General features: G+C 51.7%; 1 protein-coding gene across 3 annotated transcripts in view; it reads right to left on the bottom strand.

The window, feature by feature from the left end:
* Positions 1-2,722: 2,722 nt before the first annotated feature.
* ZDHHC2 (zinc finger DHHC-type palmitoyltransferase 2) overlaps positions 2,723-21,160 on the bottom strand; it is a 42,119-nt gene continuing 23,681 nt past the window's right edge. The window contains exons 5-13 of one of the 3 annotated variants that reach the window (XM_069104978.1): positions 20,653-20,722; positions 19,541-19,573; positions 14,625-14,745; positions 13,822-13,954; positions 13,180-13,306; positions 12,565-12,657; positions 8,384-8,505; positions 5,337-5,392; positions 2,723-4,741 (exon numbers count right to left, since the gene is read on the bottom strand). In XM_069104978.1, the coding sequence (XP_068961079.1) occupies positions 5,352-5,392; positions 8,384-8,505; positions 12,565-12,657; positions 13,180-13,306; positions 13,822-13,954; positions 14,625-14,745; positions 19,541-19,573; positions 20,653-20,722 (740 nt within the window). In that variant the 3' untranslated portion in view covers positions 2,723-4,741; positions 5,337-5,351. The remainder of the gene's footprint in view (positions 4,742-5,336; positions 5,393-8,383; positions 8,506-12,564; positions 12,658-13,179; positions 13,307-13,821; positions 13,955-14,624; positions 14,746-19,540; positions 19,574-20,652; positions 20,723-21,160) is intronic. The other 2 variants (XM_069104979.1, XM_069104980.1) reach the window with 2 other exon arrangements.

Here is a 21,160-nt window from a genome sequence, read left to right on the forward strand (position 1 = left end):
ATCGGCACATTCACACATAGGCTTACCTTGCCCTCATCCCCGTTAGAGGGAATTGTAAAGTCCGTTTTGTAATCCAGCGAGTGTTCATTTCCTGTCATCTATAGGACACTGCCAAGCCCTGGCATTCGAAAACTCCAGATAGGGCTAGAGCAAGGAGAGACCTTAGACTCTATCAAGTCCACCTCCCTCATTTTCAGGGGAGCAGAAAGACCTGAGTTGTCAGGCAATAAGCATTTATTAAATGCCTACAGTATGCTGGGCACGGGACTAAGAAAGGCAAAAAAGACTGCTCTCAAGGAGGAGCTGGGAGTCAGCATGCAAACAGCTATGCACAAGGAGGCTGTAACTTAGGGAATGTTTAACACACACAGCACTGGAGTTCAGGAGGGCTGGGGGATGCTACCTGTAAAAGCCGGGAGGTCAGTGGTGGGAGCCGAGGGGGACAGTGGGGCTGGAGAAGATCTTAAATGATAGGCCCCGGTGTCGAGGACACAGCCCATGTGAAATTCCAGCCCCGCCCTTTGGCGCTTTCTCCTACGTGGAGAAGACAGCTGGCTCCACTTTCAGCCCAATGAAGATACATGCATTTGTGGATGTCCCCTCCCCCGCAGAGTAACATGGCCCAAATACCAAGCGCTGTTTCTAGGACCCAGACAATCCAAACCGCCAGACCGGGAGCCTGCCTGGGGACGCTGACTGAACCATTGCATTTCCCTGTCCCTTTCTCCTGCCCCTGGGCAAAGCCCTGGGCAGTTTCCATCACACAGAATTGCTGGCACACCATCCCGATGCTGCTCTCGCCTTAATGTGCCCCTGATTCAGCACTCTTCCTTGGCATCTCACTGGGCCTTGGCTTTGACCCACATTTGGGGGAATTTGGTTTAAAAAGTGGCTCCTTTCCTTGGTCTTCAGACGCCCTGAGCCCAGCTGTGCAAAGGCCTCAAGTTCCAGGCCTGTCTCCCAGGAGACACCTTGGAAGCCAGCCCCCAGGAAGGAATTTTCTCTGTTCCAGTCAATCAGCTATGCCCAGGTCTGCTTATGTGCCAGTACAGGCCTTGTAAGAGGGAGAGGAAACACGGGGCACGTTGCCCCACCCACCATGCACCGTGTGGCTGGACACTGCCAGTGACTTCCAGTGTCCTATATCCTTCGGTCAGCCAGCCAGGACGGCTAGCAGGGGAGGCCCAGCTCTGGTTTCCCAGGAGCACAGAATGGCCACACCAAGCTCCCACGGGCAAAACTCCGTGCAAGCCAGTGGTACGACACTGGACAGAGAGACAAGACCCAAGCTCTGGTCTCTGTGTGGCAGAGAACACGTGTTCCAGGCTCTTTCTCCCAAATTAAGGGGAGAGGGCAGCTTTAAAAATAGGCTGTTTGTGTGAAGACAGAGCTGGGGCTGCTTCAGAGCTTGGGAAGGGTCCTGTAACACAGATGGAGCCATCGCAACAATGATTTTCCTTATTACCAGCAACCCTTTTATTGTTTGCTTTGAAGTCTGACAGGGCAGCTGGTGCCTTAGTGCACAGAGCGCTGGGCCTGGAGTCAGGAAGACCCGAGTTCAAATACATCCTCAGACACCAGCTGTGTGACCCTGGGCAAGTCACTTGACCTCGCTTGCCTCAGTTTCCTCATCTGTAAAATGACATGTGTGAAGGATGGCAAACCACTCCAGTATCTCTACCAAGAAAACCCTCAGATGGGGTCAGGGAGAATCAGACATGACTGAGAAATGACCCAACAACTACAAAATTAGGTCTGAGGTCAGGATAAGTTTCCGGGTCTCTTGCTGCCTTGGCCATCTCGAGAGGCCTCTAAGGCAATGTTGAATGAACAGCCCCATGTTCCAGAAGAAACTGAGGCCCGGTGTGGGGCTTCCTAAGCCAGGCACCACTCCGGAGCTGGGCTCCTGGGATCACAGATCTAGGGCGGGGAGGATCCCTCCTTGTCTGGCCGTACAGAGAGGCCGAAGCCAGAGCCCAAACCACGCTCCTTTAATTTCTCCCGGGGTGAGGGAGGATGGGGGCACCTTGGTGGGACAGCCTGCCTGTGGGTGACGGTTCCGCAGGCTTACTACCGACACCCACACTATTTCTGTTTTGTTCATCACTATGAATTGTGTTTTTTTCCTCCCCAAAATGCCGTGCTTGTGGGTGAGGCGTCCCCCGTACCCGCTCCCACCACCCCTTTCCCCTCCCAGTCATCATTCTCACTCCCATCATGGCTGAGAATCTTTTTTTTTTTTTTAAGGACCAGGGAGATCATACTCTTAGAGCCGTTTTAAAGGGTCATTTCAGCGACACAGTGAACAGACCTGATCGATAGCACAAGCCGGAGTTCCCAGGGGACACTGCCGGCAGATCCCCTCATCCACCTTTCTGAAGGAGCAGACACTCTGCCAGGGGAGGCAGCAAACACCAGCATCCCATGGCCAGAAAGGAGGCAGGCTGGCCTGAAGAACGTGTCTGAAGAGAAAAGCCGGGGCAGTCTCTCGGTCAGAGCCCCCTCAAAGGGGATGGGCAGCGTGGACATCCAGGGCCAAAGCAGCCTCTGATGCCCCAGTCGGGACCACAGGGCAGCGGTGGGGTGAGGGAGACAGAGATCAGGCCAGTTCCCCACGACAAGGGGCCAGGCTAGTGACTGGTGCAAGGTCACAGCGCTAGAACCGAAGTAAGGGCCACTCACCGAGGCTCGTGCCCCTTGGGATGAAGGCTTCACACACGTCTCAAGTTGATAGCCTCTTTTATTAATGTATCTAGTGATAAACTGCAGTGAGTAGTAATGCAAAGTACTTGGGTGAGAAACCCAACGACAACAATAAAAGGGTCAGCCGGGGAGGAAGCGGTCATCCCCTTGACAAGAGCCAGATCCTTCCCAAAGTGCCACTGCGTGGCCCCCGCCTGGACCTTGTCACAGCAGACAGGGCCACCGTGGCCTCTAACCCCTCTGCTCCCCGACCGACAATGAGGGCTAAGAGGGCGAAATCTCAAGGAGAACCGTAATTCTTTATAGAAAAAGCAAAAGCCCTTGCACCAAAATAAAAATGAAGATGTAACATCTGCTGAGAAAAGATTTCCCAGAGGAAATCTGGGCACGTCAGATCAAAATCATTGTCGTTTCCCAAAAGGAAAATGCTCCCATTCCTCCCTGCGGAATTCCCCCTCCCAACCTCGAGGCAAGGCTGCAAAGTGGGCTCTGGGGGGAGAGGGGCCTTCGGGCGTCTTCTCCACACTCACCCCGGCTCTCCATAGGCAGGAACGAAGCCCGAAGGGGCCCTTTGGTGAGCTCACTTTCCCCAGGCCTCGCCTGGTTTTCTATGGATGGCTTTGTGTCTTTGCCCAGGCAAACACGGTGAACTCTGGGTCGTCATTTCCTTGCTAATGGGTCTCCGGGCCTATTCACAGGCTGCCTACACTAAATTTCCAGGGTCAGTGCAACATGAACGATCATTGTAAAATCCTAACACTTGCATAAAATCCATGGGCTCACCTCTCAAAATAGAGCACGCTAATTAATATTCTGGCTATGGCTAGTGCATACAAAGGCACGAGGGTTTCTCGGTGGGGCAGAACATTTCTGCATTACTTCATACAAATGTCCGTTCAGGTTATTTTGAGCCCAGCCTCAGACCAGAAATAGGGTTTTCTGTGGGCTTCTGCATAGCCCCACTATGCAACATGCAGCACCACCATTCTGCTAAGACAGAAGAGGGTGTGAACACCTCTGCAGGTGTATTCCTTTCTGGGCCCACGAGACAGTCCGGCAGAAGTGTAACCTGTTTCCTGGCTTCAGTACTACCTGGAGAGACAGGTTAGAGATGAATTCAGAAACAGGTTCAATTGGTGACTTTCATCTGGCCTCTTGTCTGGTTATGACATCGTGGTGCGGTTTTTTTTATTGATTCTGGGAAAACTGAAAATGGGGAAATTAATTCTCGTGCCGATATGACAAAGAACACATCCAGTGGCTCCAGTCCTCAGCTGACTTTGTCCACAGTCTCCCCATTCAGACTCACCCTTTGGGGAATGGGATGGAGATGACCGTTGGGGGAGATTCTATTTCACTGGGCCCTTGGGGGTCGGAACCATTTCTCGCTGGGCTGCAGATGCCCCTGGTGGGTCTGATTGTTCCCTCTGTCTCCCCACCTGACACAGCTCTGAGACTGGAAAGGACGTTGGGGCCGGTGATGAAGAACCAGGGCCCCAGAAACCTGTTTGCGGTCTCACTGGTAGCAGGAGGGCGATCTGGGTGAGGAGGAGCCCCGACCCTCAGACTTCGTGGTAACATCCTGCTTCCCAAAGACAGATGCTAAAAGACATATTTGGGAGATTCTGATTTCAAGTGATGGCCTGTCATGAAAGTGCTTTGAATTTGAAAATCAGCTGACCAATTAGCTAGTTAGATGATAAATTGTGCTCTCTGAAGCCCTGGTGGTGACGTCCACTCCGCTGTGAACTCTGTCCTCCAGGATTCCTGAGGAAGGGAGGAGAGCTTTCTTCCCCCTTGGCTCCTCACCTACCACTGACCTCTTAGCATTCAGCAGGGATTAATTAGTTGAAACCTTTACGTTTTACAAAAATGTCTGCAGTTCTGTTATGTTTCAAGCAATGGCACAGAGAAGGGACCATCTCTGCTCTTCTGCCTGAGTAGGTCTACCCAGGAGCAAATGGGATTACCAGGCCGATCGTGGGATGTCCGTCTGTGTTGATTACTCTCCTCCAGCGATCACAGCCGTGACCTCAGACTGAAATAGAAAACAGAAAGCCTTCTCAGTGAGTGGCCTAGAACAAGCTTGCCAAGGCAGGCCGAGGCGTTCATCGGACCCATCAGAACGTCTACAAGGCTTTCATGGGTGCTGGCAAGGGCACAGAATTCTGGGATCTGGGACTGGGAGGATCATGAGAATCAAACTTGGGTCAGCAGTGGACAGAGTGCTGGCCGGGGAGTCAGGAAGACTCACCTTCCTGAGTTCAAATCTGGCCTCAGACACTTAATTAGTTGTGTGACCCCGGGCAAGTCACTTAACCCCATTTGCCTCAGTTTCCTCCTCTGTCAAATGATCTGGAGAAGGACATGGCAAACCACTCCAGGATCTTTGCCAAAGCAACTCAAAATGGCATCACAAGAGTCGGACACAACCTAAAAACGACTGAATAACAAAGTCCAGTCCTCCCATTTTACAGGTAAGGAAATAGAGGCTTATGGACGGGCCATTGTACATGGTCTTATAGACCCAAAGGTCCAGAAGGAGTCAGTCCAGTTGGGACATTTGATTGTTTTCAAGTCCCTGGGGAGGTTTTGGGGTTTTGTTTGCTGTTTTGTTTTTCACAAAAACTCACCTCCATGTGGAGTCTCTAGGTCTCATTTTCCATGGTCAGCCCAGGATTGCTCATACCTGGAAGGACAAAGGACAGAACAGGACATCCTTCCATGGGAGCAGCAATGTTGTGCCCTCCCTAGCCCTCTGATAGCGTCCTCCTCGGAGGCCTCCTTGGTGGGTGCTGTGACCTGGGCCTTTGGATTCTCTGCTGGGGATTCCCAAGCCTTTCCCTGTACCCAGGTGACTGCTGCCTGGGGAGGCGGCCAGCTCATCACCAGCTTGGCTGCGGGGGCTGGGCCACAAGGCTCCACGACCATCCTTAAAGTATGAAGTACTTCCCCAAAACGGCTTGCACGGTGTCTCCAATGCCCACACTCTGGGGGTGAGCAGCAATGCTTGTGATACCTACGTAGGATTAGAATAAGAGACCCTCCTTCCCTTTGGCCTCTCCCCGATGGATGACTCCTCCCAGAGCCTTCATTTAAGGGGGCATCTGCCGGCCAGATCTCCTTCCTCTCCAGGCTGCCCTCCTGTACTTCCCTTACCTTTGTACCCCACCCCCATTTCCTTTCAAGTGCTGTCTCCCCCATTAGCATGTAAGCTCCATGAGGCCAGGGGCTGTTTTTCCCCCTGGTATTTGTACTCTCAGTGACTCATCACTCACTAAGTGACTGAATTTCATTTCCTTTTCTCTTGCATGAAAGACAATGACCCCCAACTTGGTCCCTTCCTTGCCCCGTGTGCAGAACAAACTGGTACTCATTACACAGGGGCCCCTGAAAGAGAAGGGGAGCCCAAGGAAAGGCTGCCTGCCCCCAGGAGCGCGGCTCCCTTCTCATCTACTGCAGACCTTGCCAACCTCCTCCTTCACAGCCATCCTTGTGGCTGTCTTGTGGCTGCTTACTTATCCCTTCTATAGGGTTGGTTTTTAGAGTAAAAGAGAACTTTTTCAAAGGATAAAAATCTCCTTTCTTTCCCTCCCACCTGAAAGAAAATTAAAAAAAAAAAAACTGCTGATGAAATTGCACGTTTGAGGAAGACAGATTATGACATCAGCCACATCCAGTCACACACACAAAGAAACACGTGCATATGAACACACATACACATGCAAATGCATGCATCTGCACGTGTGTGTATGTGTGTCTAGTTCTGCACGCTGTGTGTATGGCCTCTCCACCCTCAGCCCTCTGGACACACAGATGGTCATCACGCTGCTCAAAGTTCTTCAGGCTCTCCCAGCCCTTGGTCTTCACAATGCTACTATCGTCCATCCTGTCTGACACGGCCGCCTCGCTGTAAGCGCCATGTTGGCAGAATAAAAGGCCGGACCGTAACAGGACTGGCCACAGAGGGCCCAGGCCGTGCAGCACACTCCCACCTTCTCTTCCTGTGGGTTCTACAGCTGCCATTGTTCCCTGCCCACTTCCAAGCCAACACGTCGAGGGCCGCTGAGCCTCCTTTCTGGTCATGAGGATATGAAGTCTCGGGGATGAAGAAGGGTCGTCTGTCAACCAAGGAGCCAAAAGGGCTGGCGACTGGGGGTGCTGAATCAGAACTGAGTTCACCTCCCTTGGCCCTCCTGGCCACCAGCAAGGCAGAAAGGGCCATGAGCTCCCAGGAGGGGGAAGGTTATCTGATGCCCTGTCTCCTTCCAGCCCATAATCCTTAATTACTCACCAGGCAAAGACACTTGGCACAGGAGAGAACACTAAAGGAGAGAGATTCTCTCAGTACAGAATTTGTTTCCTGGAGTGAATAAGGTGGTTAAAAAAAAAAAAAAGCCCCTGCCTATTGGGAACACTGTCCTCAATAAGTTTTGAACTAGAATTATAATTTTATTGGTATAGGGAATTCCTAGTATGGCAACTCTCTCTACCAATGGAGCGTGATGTTTTCACCTTCGGGTCCCAGCAGCCTGGACCGCTGAGAGCTTCTGACTGCCCTGTGGTGCCATGGTCAGCAGGCAGCAAAGGCGACTCTTAAACGCAGCCCTTGTGCTGAGGCTGGCCCTCTGCCCCCCATGCCGTGCTACCTCTCTGTTCTTATTAAACCCGAGAGACTGAGGACAAGAGCCATCCCACTGGGGAAATCCCTAGGACGCAGCGCTGTAGGTTGCATTCACAGGCTAGACAGATGTTTGAAGGAAACGCACCTCTGAATTGGAAAGTAGAGCTCGTGGAACAAATGGATTTACGGTTTTGCAATGATTTGTGAAAAGCAAGGTTCTTCACAGCTGGAGTGGAAGAGTGTCTAAATCAATGTTCACAGGGGCTTAAAAATTAAGTTTCAAACATAAAGCGCTGAATTCCAATGAATCATAAGGATTAATTAAAGCTCAGAGGCTTTCCACCCAGACAGCCCTGGCAGTCTGCCCTAGATTTTTCTTCATGTTTCCACACTACCTCAACAAGCTAACCCTGTGACCCAACCTGCATGCCCACGAGGGGGTGGTTCTGTGTAAGCCATGTTTCTCTCCTTAGCCGTAGGTGCCAAGCGCTTTCAGATGAGAACTAAGAAACTCTAGGAGCCCCTGAATATTTTAAGGGCATTGGTGGGGGAGGGAGGGGAATGGAGAGAGTCTGCAGGCTTACCGGAGTTAGCCGGCTAGAGCTCGAGCTCAGAGAGATGGGACAGCACTGACGGACGAGTCAGGAAAGAAATTGCCAGGAGAATTCAGGTGAGAAAGAAATGCTGGCTTACCTCCCCAAGAACTGACGTCTGTACTGTGACTTTGGGGAGTTAGAAGTAATTCTAAGGTACGCTGAGCAAATGTTAAGTTTGGGTCCATTTTTAAAAACAGAAATTCTCTGGGGCGCTGTCCATCCATGGTGCCCCAGAAGCCGTCTCAAGCTGCTCCATTGACACACACACATCCAAGACACCAGCTCTTTCCATGTCTCTCCCTCTCCCACATGCAGTAGCTTTCAGTGAATGCTGACAGGTACACAGGGGGACATCCAATTACCCCAAAGAGAGCCTAAGGCCATTCCTAAAGCGGATCACACTGGACACACACCATCAAGTTCAAACCGACCTCTTCCCAAACAAATGAACAAAGGTTACCTTTCTTACCTACTTTGCCCTTGTCAGGGTTTGTGCTTCCATCTGTCCAAGACTGAGAGTCAGTAAGAAGGCGGCTCTGGGACTCCCTTAATGGTTTTGAAGGAAACTGGTGCCCTTCGAGGCTGCGAGAGAGTGAGAAGGACAGAAGGGTGATGAATGAGTTGGGGCAGGATGGCCTAGAGGTTGGAGGTCAGCCAAATGGCTCGGATGCCCTACAGGCGTGCTAAGTGCCCAGCCTCGAATGTGGGTAAGATGAAAGGAGGCCCATCCGATCCCTAGAGCAAAAGAGCAGAGGGGGAACCGACCCAACGGGTCTTGGAGAAAGGCGCTCCTCTGCATCTTTCCCCAATGGCTGATCGAACCTGGGGAAACACTGGAAGCAAGTTACAGCTTCCGGGGGGCACAGACCTTGGGAAGCACAGTGACATCTTGTCTTTTGGCTTACAGCGAAAGCTCTTCGTCAACAGGCCCCCAAATGGTCATTCAATTGATCTCACTAAACAGAAAGCCACAGACTCATAGACTCCCAAGGGGGGCATCTCCTCCATCACATTGGGGTGAAGCCATGGCCTCTCCCTTTCCCCTTAACCAAAGGCCCTTGAAGCCAACGCCCACTTTTCTTACCTCCTTCCCAGTCAAGTAGAGAACTGGAGTTAAAAAGCACAATATAACATCCCCCCCCCCCCAACTGTGTCTGCCTCCTTTTTCTTCAGCCCCTTCACCACTTGGTCCTAGGTTAGAACTTCCCCAGTAACCGGGGCATTCCTGCTTGGCTTCTACAGCCTGAGGTCTCCTGCCCAGAACTCCGTATGTGAATGGTCTTCACAGCTACTCGTGCTTTGTCTCCCTCGTTAGCCTGGGCGTTTCTGGGGGATGGGGACTGTGTTTTTGCCTTCCTTTGTACGCCCAGTTCTTAGGACAGGTTCTGGCTGATGGATAGTTTGGGAAGCAGACTTGTGCATGAGAGTGAAGCTAATACTACTTTTGGAACAGTGTGAAAAACATCATAAATGAAAACTTACTGAAGTAACTTTAACGTTAGAGAAACCAGGTGTATCTATTGCCCTAAGTGATGTGGCAATTGTAAAATAATTTTTTTTTTTAGAATTTTGCTTTCATATACTGGAATTCTTCAGGCTGGGCAAATGCACTTTAAAAACAAATAATTCTGAGTAGATATTATAACTTTACTGTGAAATTAAAATTTCCATCCCACAATTTCTAGCATGTACAAAAACACATGTCAGTTGACACCATTTGGGCCTGTAAAGAATTCTTAATTTGTATTCTCTTCCCCACTACTAGAGTTTTTTCCTAGTTAAGGTGCTCGTCCTGAGTTCTGAATAAGTCTGATCTAGACCAGCATGAGTGATGCAGCCGGGCACTCCAATGGCTATGGATGGATGTCTCTGGTGCGCATCAGAATGGCCCACGGCATGCTGACACGGCGTCTAGCACAACCATACTTCACCCTAGGAAAATTTCTTCTGGTTGGATATAAAATGAACTTTTCTAAGTTGAATTCTATTTTCTTCCCTGTGATTAAAGCATAAAATGGGAGATGTGTTCACCTTAATTAAATATGTGTCCTTAAGACGGGCAAAATCACAGTGTAGAACATAAGCAATGCTTCAAAAGCAAAGGAAGGAAGCATTCGCATTAAAACATAAACATCTGTAACATATCAATAAGTCAGTCTCAGTAGTAATAATAGTGATGACAGGATATATTCCCAAGCAGGTTTCCTTGTTGGTGATAGAAGGCAAAGGCACCTGCAGGAGATCTGCCATTTACTGAACAGAGGGCCCACTCCCCAGCCCAGGCTTCTCGCTTTGTGGAGGGAGAGCAGCTGCTTGCAACATTAAGGCATCAGGGAGGCAGCACCTTCAAGCTGGCCTAGCTGATTGCTGCAGGTACAGGGGACGGTGGAGTGGGGTCCAAAGAGTTCTTTGGTTCTGGCTGATAACAGTGTGACATCTGCCCAATATCTGGTGCCACGGCATGGCCAGTGCTGGTGCTTCGAGCCCCACAGAGCCCCCCACCCTTCCCCCAGCGGCCCCTACCAAAGGCAGCAGCTGCACAGCTGTGCCCAACCTGCTTTCATAGAGCCCATGTGGGAGCAGGAAACCCAGAGAGCATCAGGGTTTGAGGGGCCAGCCAGGATTTTACAAGGCGGACTTTTTGGGGGAGGAGTCCGCAGCCTCTTCATGAAATGCAGCCAGAACGATCATGGGCGTGAATTATAGGAGGGCATGACGGGATCCTGGGTCTAGAGCCAGAAAGGAGGGAGCCCAGAAGCTTCCCCGCCCCCCCCCCCCCCTTTGTGATACGGCGGGACGGGTTGCCCCCCCCCCCCCCCCCCCATTTAGTAATCAGCTGTGCACCAGAACCCTGCCGGGTTGGGGGCTTCTCACAAACGCCCTGGGGCTGGGTGATATTATGTCTGCTTTACAGGTGAAGAAACTGAAAGGAGGTTGTGTGACCATCCTGGGGTCCCCTGGCTGTGAGTGCTCGAGGTGGGGTCTGAACTCCAGCCTTCCTGACTCTAGCTGCCCAGGCTTGTCTCTCCTGAGTGCTGGAGGCAGGATTTGAACCCGACTTTCCTGGCCCGAGGTCTGAGCTCTAGCGCCTCTGTCTTGTTGCATAGAGTTTCTTCCTTATTACCGATCATCACGGTTATGGCTCCTCCATTTTTCTTGGCAGTTACAGAGGAGGAAATGAAAGGACTTGCCCAAGGTCACACACCAGCTCACAGCTCTGAGCTGGCAGGGACCAAAGACCATTATTCCATCCTTCCTTCCTTCCTTCCTTCCTTCCTTCCTTCCTTCCTTCCCTCTTTACAGAAGGACAAACATTTTTGACGTTAAATGACTTGCCCAAGGTCATACTGACTGTTGCTGACAAAGGCAGGATTAGAACCCAGGGCTCCTGACTCCAGTCAGTGCTTGTTCTGTTCTCCCTGCACTGACATCGTGCTCAGTGTGAAACACTTTAGAAATGTATCTATAGCAGTGAGACTCACTCCGCCTGTTGGGACACTTAGTTATGGTGCCGGAGGGGATGCGGCCTTCCACCTGGTGGCAGCCCGGCTGTGCGCTCTCTTCCCCAAACAGCTTGGGCTTTGGTGGCGCCTGCCCCTGCCAGACTCTTCTTCGTGGCCAGGGCCGCCATGTTTTGAAAGCACGCAATTACACATGCTTAGGAAAGCATCCATTGCACGCTGAGCGAGGCGGGCTCTCTTTGGGCAGGGTCTTGCTCGGCCGCTCTGCAGGAAGGGCTCATGCCCCCCTTGGACCATCACAGGCACGCTCACCAGTGAGCCTGCCGGGAGCACGCAGAGCTTTCCACCCCCTGCCCAAGGGAGATGTCCATCCTGCCCACGCCAGCCTCAGTGGCCAAGAGAAAAAGGGAAAATGTCATGACTGTAACAGTGAGTGATAAGGGAGAAACATGTGATGTAAGGCATAGAGTGCGGGACGCATAAATCCCACCGCTAATATTTGCTGGTGGCTAGCTGGTGCCACAGGGCACAGAGTGCCAGGCCTAGAGTAAGGAAGACTCCTCTTCCTGGGGTCAAATCTGGCTGTGTGACCCTGGGCAAGTCACCTAACCCTGTTTGCCTCAGTTTCCTCATCTGTAAAATGAGCTGGAGAAGGAAATGGCAAACCCCTCTGGTGTTTCTGCCAAGGAAACCCCAAAAGGGGTCATAAGAGTCAGACATAATGGAACAGTAGCCACAATACTTACTAGCTAGATGACCCTGGGCCAGTCCCTCTGCCTCTCTAAGCTTCCTTCCATTTCCTCATCTGTCAAGTGTGGAGGGTGGACTTGATGGCCTCGAGGCCCTGTCCAGCTCTAGGGTCCCACGTGTGACCTTGGACAAGGGGACCTCTTCCCTGACTGGGCCTTAGTGCCCTCATCTGTGAAGTGAAGGGGGCTAGGCCTGATGGCCTCCTTCAGCTCCAGAACTCGGATCTTATGCATTAAAGCTATGAACGTGTGACAGATAACCAACCCTCGGCCGTACAAAGGGCTTTGGGTCTTCTAGACTAGGGGAACGGCCCAGCACCATGAGCACCTCTGTAAAGATGTCCTTTCCCGACAACCCTCAGCCTCTCTGATCAGCAGCCTCCCGGAGAGAGGCCCAAAGAAAGACGCCACCGTGAGGGGCAGCTAGTTACTTTTTGATGGCTGGGGTCAGTCCGGCTGGAGTGGATTGCTGCTCGAGGTCCTGGTTCACAAGGCAAGTGGGGAAGGAGCACCCATCTCCAAGGCTGCAAGCAAGCAGAGAGTGGGCATCAGTTCACGGACCAAAGCCCTAGAACCCTCCATGCCCAAGACACTTGGTGGAAACCACACATGCGACTGTCACCCATTGGGATGGGGACAGAACACGTGCCCACGTGACCCCCGATCCCAAGGACTGGGACCGAATGGGAAAAGGGCTTCACTGGAGCCTCATGTAATTACAGGAACTGTGCTTTCACCTCATTTCACAGATGAGGAAACTGAGACTCAGACAAGGGAAATAACTGGTCCAAGGTCTTACAGAGGATCGGAGATCTAGAGGCGGAAAGTCCATCCAGTCCAACTAGCTCATTTCAAGACAAAGAGGCCAAGGCCAGGAGGACAAAGTTTCTTGCCCACAGTCACCCAGACATTAATCAGCAGAATACATCTCTTCTGACTGTGGTCAGCTCTTCCCACAGGCCCCCATTGTCTCCCACTGCCCATGGGAAACAACCCCATGCCGGGCCATCCCTGCCTCACAGACGTCAGCTCAGCATGCTCCGCACCTGGAGAACACAGGCAGTGGCCAGTACTTCTTTTCGTCCCCAAACACCTGGCGCAGGTTTTTGCTGAAGCCCAGGCTGAAGCCATTCTTGTCTGTCCCGTGTCGAAAAACAGGGCTTCTGAAAGCCTCTAGGCAAGAAGAGAAAGTCAGAGCCTCAACAGGGAAGCACCCAGGCCTGGTGCCTGCTCAGGGAAATGGGTGTGAAGGCCTGGACTGGCACACAAAAGTAGCACTGTTGGGCACACTGGCTGTACTCAGCCCAAGTAGGGACCAGAATGTGTTTGTGCAAGGGGAGGTGGATTAAACTAGAAAGACAATCTCTCACAGTGCAATTTTCCATAAAGCCGAGAGCAGCCCTCCAACCAATTTGCCCTTGGGGCCTCCTTTTGAGAGATGTTGCCACAAGGGCCCAAGCTCTCCTCAGCAGGCCAAGCTGGAAAGGATGGTGTTGGAAGCAGTTGGATCAGCTCAAGAGGGAGGCCCAGAGCCAGGCCATCAGGTGAGGAATATCTATAATTTAGTCCTAGGACCCATGAACCCATCTAACAAGGCAGAGGAGGGCTGCTGTCTGCACTGGTGAAGGAGCTGGGTTCAATCACTTTGGGGATACTTAAGGACAGGGCAGAGAAATGGCATCACCTACCTAAGGTAGACTTGTTTTTGCTGACCAGCCAACAGTGGTAGCCAAAAAGAGAAGACAAACTGACGGAGAACATGGCGGCCGCAAAGAATAAGAACATGATGTGAAACTTGGCTTGGGTATCGGGAAGGCCATTCTAGGAAGAAAGAAGAAAAAGAAAGAATGACAACTGGATGAACGAAAGAACAATAAAGAATAGGAAATAAAAATGAAAGGAGGGAAAGAGAAGGAAAGAATGTGAAAGAAGGAAAGGAAGGAAAAGGAAAGGAAGGAAGAAAAAAGAAAGAATGACAACTGGATGAATGAAAGAACAATAAAGAATAGGAAATAAAAATGAAAGGAGGGAAAGAAAGAAGGAAAGAAGGTGAAAGAAGGAAAAAGAAAGAAGGAAAGGAAGAAAAAGGAAAGGAAGGAAGAAAAAAAGGAAGGAAAAAGGCATTGTGGGAAGGACACACTCAATCAGGCTACACTGAGGAACTTGACCCAACATGTAGCTGATTCTTGACCTTTAAAATTTGGAAATAACTTGTCTTTCCCATGTCCCCTTGGCTCCTTTATTGGAACTGATGCCTATACTCAAGGAAAGGCCACAGCAATGATTCAGGGAAACAGTCTTGGGCACAATGGCCCATGTCCGGGGAGAAGGGAGAGTGAGATAGTCCTGTGGGCATGGCAGGGCCCAGAAGCAGAGCGTGCCCTCTGGTCCAGCCCTGGGCTGCTGGGCGGCAGCCCTCAGGCAGGCCCTAGCGCCCTCCTGGCCCTGCCGAGCCTGCCCTGTTCCCAGCCCCAGTGACAGAAGCACTTACTGTCCAGAACTTGATGAAATACTGCAGGTCGGTCGCAGCGATGAACAGGCAGTAGAGAAGGGAGTAGGCCAAGAAAAGGAGGAAAAACTTGTAGTTTGAGAATCCCACGCAGTTGTTCACCCTGGTGAGAAAACAAGGGAAGGCCTGCGGTGAAAGTCTGTTCTGAGGGCCCCAGCCTGGCTCCTGAGAAGCATCCAAGGCCTCTCTCTCAGCCCTCTCCCAGCTAAGTCAGCAGCAGACATTTACCCAGAAGAGGAGGCCTAGGGACCTCTGGTGCAGGGACCTCCCAGAAGAGGACACTCCCTCCACCAGTGCTGGTGAGCACCTCCTCTGCAGGGCAGAGTCTGAGAGGACTGCCTAGAGAGAGCCTGGGAGATGGAGGGACTGGCCCAGGGGCACCAGGCCATCCTGTCACCTAAAGCCCCCTGCTTCCCGCACTGCTGCCCATGGGGAGTTGGAAGGGTCTCCTCAGCCACCAAGGTCTGCTCCTCTGCAGCTCTGGCTTAGGAAGCCAAGAACACATGCGTGAAGCTGGTAAACATTTGTTCACTCATTTTCCAGTGGGCCTCACCCTTTGTGACCCCATTTGGGGTTTGTTTGTTGGTCTTGGGCAAAGACAGTGGAGTGGTTGGTCTGCCATTTTCTTCTCCAGCTCATTTTACAGATGAGGAAACTGAGGCAAACAGGGTTAGGTGACTTGCCCAGGGTCACACAGCTAGGAAGGGTCTGGGGCCAGATTTGAACTCGGGTCTTCCTGACCCCAGGCCCTGGGGTGTTGGAGCGGGGCTCCTTTTGGCTTTGCTGCTGAAGTCTTCTCTGGGATGTGCAGAAGTGCCTGCTGTGCCCTCTGCCCCCAGGGCTTTGTCTCAGGGGCACAGCTCTCCCCAGCAGCAGAGGGGGCCACCAGGGATGCCCCAGCCCTCCTGGCTCCCACACCAAAGGCTGCTTGGCACGCTAAGCACCCAGAACAGTGGCAAAGAGAGTGCTGTGGGTGGGCAGGGCCAGCTGACCTTCTGCCATGCATCAGCTGTGTCCTTGACCAGGCTCCTGCCCATTTCTCAGGCTCATTTTTCTCATCTGTGAAATGGAACCATACTAGAAGGCCTGGCAGGCCCATCCCAGCCATAGGCCTGGGACCCTTTCGATGTGATTTACCTGAGTGTGTGTGTGTGGGGGGGCATCTTGCTCCTCACCCAATATTCTACTGTAGTGCTCAGTCCAGTGGGGAGGGAGGTCCCGCAGCCAAGTCAGGGTCTGCGGGAGCTGGGAAGGGTTCTGGAGGAGGCAGAGGGCTGTCAGATGGAGACTGAACTGGCCCCTGAGAGTAGAACCAGGAGCGGTGGGGGTGAGGGGCTGCAGAGAGGCCCATCTCAGCTGGAGGCCGAGAGACCCCCCAATGGACAGGGGACCCAGCCCCGGCCCCAGCCGAAGAGAAGGGGAAGGGAATGGATGGCGGACGTCTTCCTCCCAGTCTGAGGCAGGCCCGAATCTGCCTTTGAGGCACCGGCCTGCTGGGAGCTCTGCTGACTGCCCAGGCTGGGGGGCTTGGGAATGTGCCCAAGAGAGCAAGTTCCCTGCATGCTCTGAGAGATGGACGGATAAGAGCTCATCATCATTCTTGTTGTCCTTGTCGCTGGGCGAACCAAGAGAAGCCGGTGCCTTTGGAAAAATGCACGAGCTTGCTTTGAGCAGTTTGATGTCCTTCTGTGAACTTGGTGCGACGTTCTGTTTCAGCAGGGTCCTGCTCCAAGGCCTCATCTTGGTCCAGAGGTGACCTTGACACTACAAGGCCCTGCCAGCAGAAAGCATGACCTCTGGAAGAGCCGGCCGCACTGGGAGAGCCTCGAGGACACGCCCAGCACCGGACTGATGCCTGCCTCGGTCAGTGAGCAGAGGCAACCAGTGGGGCCTGCTGGCAGGGAATCACTGGTGCAGCCACGAAACAAAGAAAAGCACAGAACGGACCCTGTTCCGGGGCGCCCCATCCACTTCTGCCAAGATGGCGGCCGCCAAGGTCGTGTTCACTGAGCAGCCAGTGAGCAGAGCATGGAGGGTCCCAGCCCGTCACATGTGAGCCTTCTGAAAACGAAGCCAGAAGATGAAGGGAAGACGAAGCGGGATAAGAGGACGGTTGGATGGACAGACGGATGGATGGACAGATGGACGGATGGATGGATGGATGGACGGACGGATGGATGGATGGATGGACGGACGGACAGATGGATGGACAGATGGATGGATGGCAGATTAGCTATTGGGGGAGCCAATAAAGGAGGAAGAAAGTTGACTTTCTCATCAATCAATCAATCCATACTTATTAAGCCGTACTAAGTGGCAGGCACTGCGCTAAGTGCCAGGATACAAAAAGAGGAAAAAAGCAGTCCCAGCCCTCCAGGAGCTCAGTCTGACAGGGGAAAACACAATACATGAACATGTGCAGAAAGGATGAATGGGGAACGATGAGCCGAGGGAAGGCACTGCAATGGAGAGAGGATGTTCAAGGCCCCTGTACAAGCCGGGGGCTCAGCAGTCAGAGCAGAAGAGGGGAACGGCCTGGGGTGGCCAGAGAGAATGCCCAGAACTGAGACAGAGGCAAAGACCACTAGAGGCATGATCGCACAGGCTGCTGGGCCATGTGGTGGTGCTCATGCCAAATTTATTTAAAGCAGCTCATGCAGAGTTGTTGTTGCAGGAGAGCAGATGGAAGTTTCGATAAGATCCTGTCAGTGAAATCTCCATCTGCTCGGACTGTCTCTGAAGTCAAAGGACTCGAGTTCAAGATCTGCCTCTTGTACCATCTGAGGGCCCATAGAAGAGTCACATGTCCTCACTGGCCCTCAGTTTCATCTATACGATGAGGAAGATGAGTTTGATGGCCCTAGTGTCTGCCGTTTAGAATCCTGCTATCTAGGAATATTCAGTGTGCTCAGTGTTAAAGTGATAGATAATGGGGCAAAGACTGAAAAATATGAAAAATGTGGTTCAGGGTTCAAGAGCCAAAGGTTCCTAGAGTAGGCAGAAGAGGTCTGTCCATAGGTCATGAGTGGTGCTGGATGTTGTGAGGACCAAACATCATGTCAGGGAAGGCAATGGGCATTCTAACAGAGAAAATGATGGGTTATTGGGGTGGAAGTGATTTCCAAACTGACTGTGTGTAGTCATATGAAACAAGACGTAGAATCCCCAAAAGTGGGCCTGCTGATCCACGAGGAGGAAGAATGTCTGTCGTCTCTACTGTGAGACAGGCAGAATGGGCAGCTGGTTCACAGAGGGGTCCATCAGAGCCTGTTTGGGACAAGACTGTGCAAAGAGCCCAAGAGCTGGGCCAAAAACAGAGCAGGCAGAGAGGAGTGGCATGGCTGGCCTTGGCACATGGCCCAGGGCTTGGAACCACTCCAAGAATTGTCCGGTTGCTACCAGGAATGAAGAATTTAAGTCAAAGATCACCCAAAGGCAAAGGAAAGGCATGAGGTATCTGGGAGCAGACGGTCCCAACATAGCAGAGAAGGTGGCGGCCGGTCATCCAGAAGGAGCGAGGAATGGCCGGCGGACAGCGCGGGTGCCCTGCTGGCGTCCATGCCATGGTGAGGGAGGCAGGGAAGGCTACCACAACACAGCGGGCAGTTCCTCTGGAGGACTATGGAGGACACGTAGGCAGGGGCCGCACCAATGAGGTGACAGGGTCCTGGCAGGAAGGTACGTATGCACAGATATCTCCCAAAGGAAAGCCAAACCCTTTAACAGAGTAGAGTCCATGACCAGCAGGGACATCATCAATTGTCAACAGAAGGCAGGGCTGTGTCCTCATGAGGGAGCTATCATGAAGGGTCATAGTTAACCTGAGTGTTCTTGCTTCTGTGTGTGAGTGTGTGAGTGTGTGTGTGGTGTATGTGTGTATGTGTTGTGTGTGAGTATGTGTATATGTGGTGTGTGTGGTATGCGTGTGTGAGTGTGTGTGAGTATGTGTGTGTGGTGTGTGAGTGTGTGTGTGGTGTGTATGTGGTGTGTGTGTGAGTGTGAGTATGTGTGTATGTGGTGTGTGTGGTATATGTGTATGTGTGTGTGGTGTGTGAGTGTGTGCATGTGTGGTGTGTGTTTGTGGTGTGTGTGTGCATCTGTTTGTGTGAGTATGTGTGTGAGTGTGTGTGGGGTGTGGGTGTGCATGTGTGTGTATGTGTGTGAGGGTGTGTGTGTAGTGTGTGAGTGTGAGGGTGTGCATGTGTGGTATGTGTGTGGTGTGTGTGTGAGGGTGTGTGTGTGGTATGTGAGTGTGTGAAGGTGCGCATGTGTGGTATGTGGGTGTGCATGTGTGTGTGAGTATGTGTGTGAGTGTGTGTGTGTGTGTGTACACGGCTCTCGGGCTTTGCTTCCTCCACTCTGCATCCCATCAGAGGAGCCCAGCTTCGCCTTTCTGAATTCTGCAGATTCATCATCTGCCACAAATGTCATGAACCACTTTAAAAAGTCAGACAGAGCTACCTCTTTGTTCCCCCTTGTTCATCTACCACTGCATTGCCTTGCTGCTTCTCAATGCCAGCCTCCAACATCCTGACATGGGCTGAAGCTGAAAGTGCTTTTAGGCAGATCCAGGAGCCTGGGAGCAAATGGGGAAAGAGGAGCCCAGCTCACCTCGCTGCTGCTCCCTCGTCACCAGCCCCTGGCTCCAAGACCAGCCAGATTCTGGGTTCTGGAAAGTGAAAACTGGCCCAAGGCTTGTCTTTCTCAAAATATATGGGAGTAAAACCCACTGCTGGGAATAATGTCCCACGACTGAGCCCAGAGGAGCCTTCTCTGGTGGCTCAAGTCCAAACAAGACAATTGTTCCTATACATGCAACGTAACTATTTAAATTGACTTTACAAATCCAAATTCATACATGGAAAGAAAAAAGAGCCACAGATACGAATTGTACTCACCAAGGACAGTGGTGGTCCATTTTCAAAATACATCTAATAAAGCAAAAAAAAAAAACCCAACCCCCCCAACAGATGCACGGTGAAATCACAACATCATTAAAAGGCAACACACGCACACACAGCACTTGTATCTTGCATTGTCTAAGCAATGGCTTGCAATGAACTGAAAAGCTGCTTAACGGTAAAAGTCCCATCAAGTGAACACATCAGCAATAGAAGCATGACTTTCAGTGTGGAATGGGTCCACAAATTAATGCTCACTTCTTGAGGACACTGACATGAAAAGCCCCACACCCACATGTGCTCATGCAGGACCCCCCCACACATCACAAAGGTGGCATGACATCCACAGAGGGGCCTTCAGTCTGGGGCCAGTCCTCCTTGTGACCACCTGGGCTAAGCCAAGCCAAGGCAAGGGCATTGTGGCCAATGACTTAGTGTAGTTTTAAACTGTGAAAAGCTATTTAAGCTTTGAACTTCACAAGACTTAGTGGACATCTTATGTATCTTCCATCATGCTAAGACAGGACATTTATTAAAACCTGTAATCTGTCACGTCTCGGCCATGGATGGAAGCACCGTGGACCATTTTTACAAGGATGGTAATGAAACTCTGGACAGGGACTGTTAAAAGAAATCATTTCCTTTGTGTTTCAAAGCAAGCCAGTGAAAGGTGCACTGGCCAGGAGGTTCTGGGGGTCAGGGATGGCTTCACTCTGCCCCTGTATGCCCAGATTCTAACACACTACTTGTCATGAGCCAAGTAGGTGCTTCATGGTGGCTTACAGAGCACAGATGTGAGAGCTGGAAGGGCCTTCCCAGGTCTTGTCCAAACCCCTGCTTTAGAGACGGGGAAGCTGAGGACAGAACTGAACAGATTCGTGTCACAGGAAAAGAAGCATAGCCCAGAGAGTGAGTGACGTGCTGGCTGTGGCCAGGTGCTCTATGGTCCAGTCACCAAGAGGATGGAAAAAAGACAAGAGGCAGAGAAAGAAGAATGCAAGGACAGCCGGCCAAGGGGACACGTGAGCAGGCTGGCCAGACTGCCCATTTCCCGTAAAACACATGGCCCTGTGGGGGACTGGAAAGGGGAAATGGAAAGGTTGTCTTACTTATCACAGACGGAACAGTGATGACATCGGTCGGGCTTTATGAGCTGGCATCTGTCACAATATCGGATTGCTAGGAACAGAAACATCTATTTAACCTTGGATTTGGCATTCAGGAGACCACACAATTAGTTAGCAAACCATTTTATGGAAATCTGTTTTGAAAAAGCAGCTTGAATTAGCATTCTCCCCAAATCACAACTGGCTTATTTTTTATTTTGGGAGGGGAGGACAAGGAGGGAGAGAGAGGGGAGAGGGGAAAGAGGCGGGGAGGAGAAAGGGGTGGGGTGGGAGAGAGAGACAAAGGCAGAGACAGAGGAGAGACAGAGACAGAGACAGACACAGAGAGAGAGACACAGAGAGAGAAACACAGATAGATAATTAGATAGATAGAAAGACAGAGACAGAGACAGAGAGAGAGAGACAGAGACACATACACAGAGACCAACACACACAGAGACAGAGAGAGACAAACACAGATAGATAGAGACAGAGAGACAGAGACAGAGAG

This window comes from Petaurus breviceps, unplaced genomic scaffold (assembly GCF_028583685.1).
Source record: "Petaurus breviceps papuanus isolate PSGF00001 unplaced genomic scaffold, PetGlider_PUasm1.0 689, whole genome shotgun sequence".
NCBI classification, from domain to species: domain Eukaryota; kingdom Metazoa; phylum Chordata; class Mammalia; order Diprotodontia; family Petauridae; genus Petaurus; species Petaurus breviceps.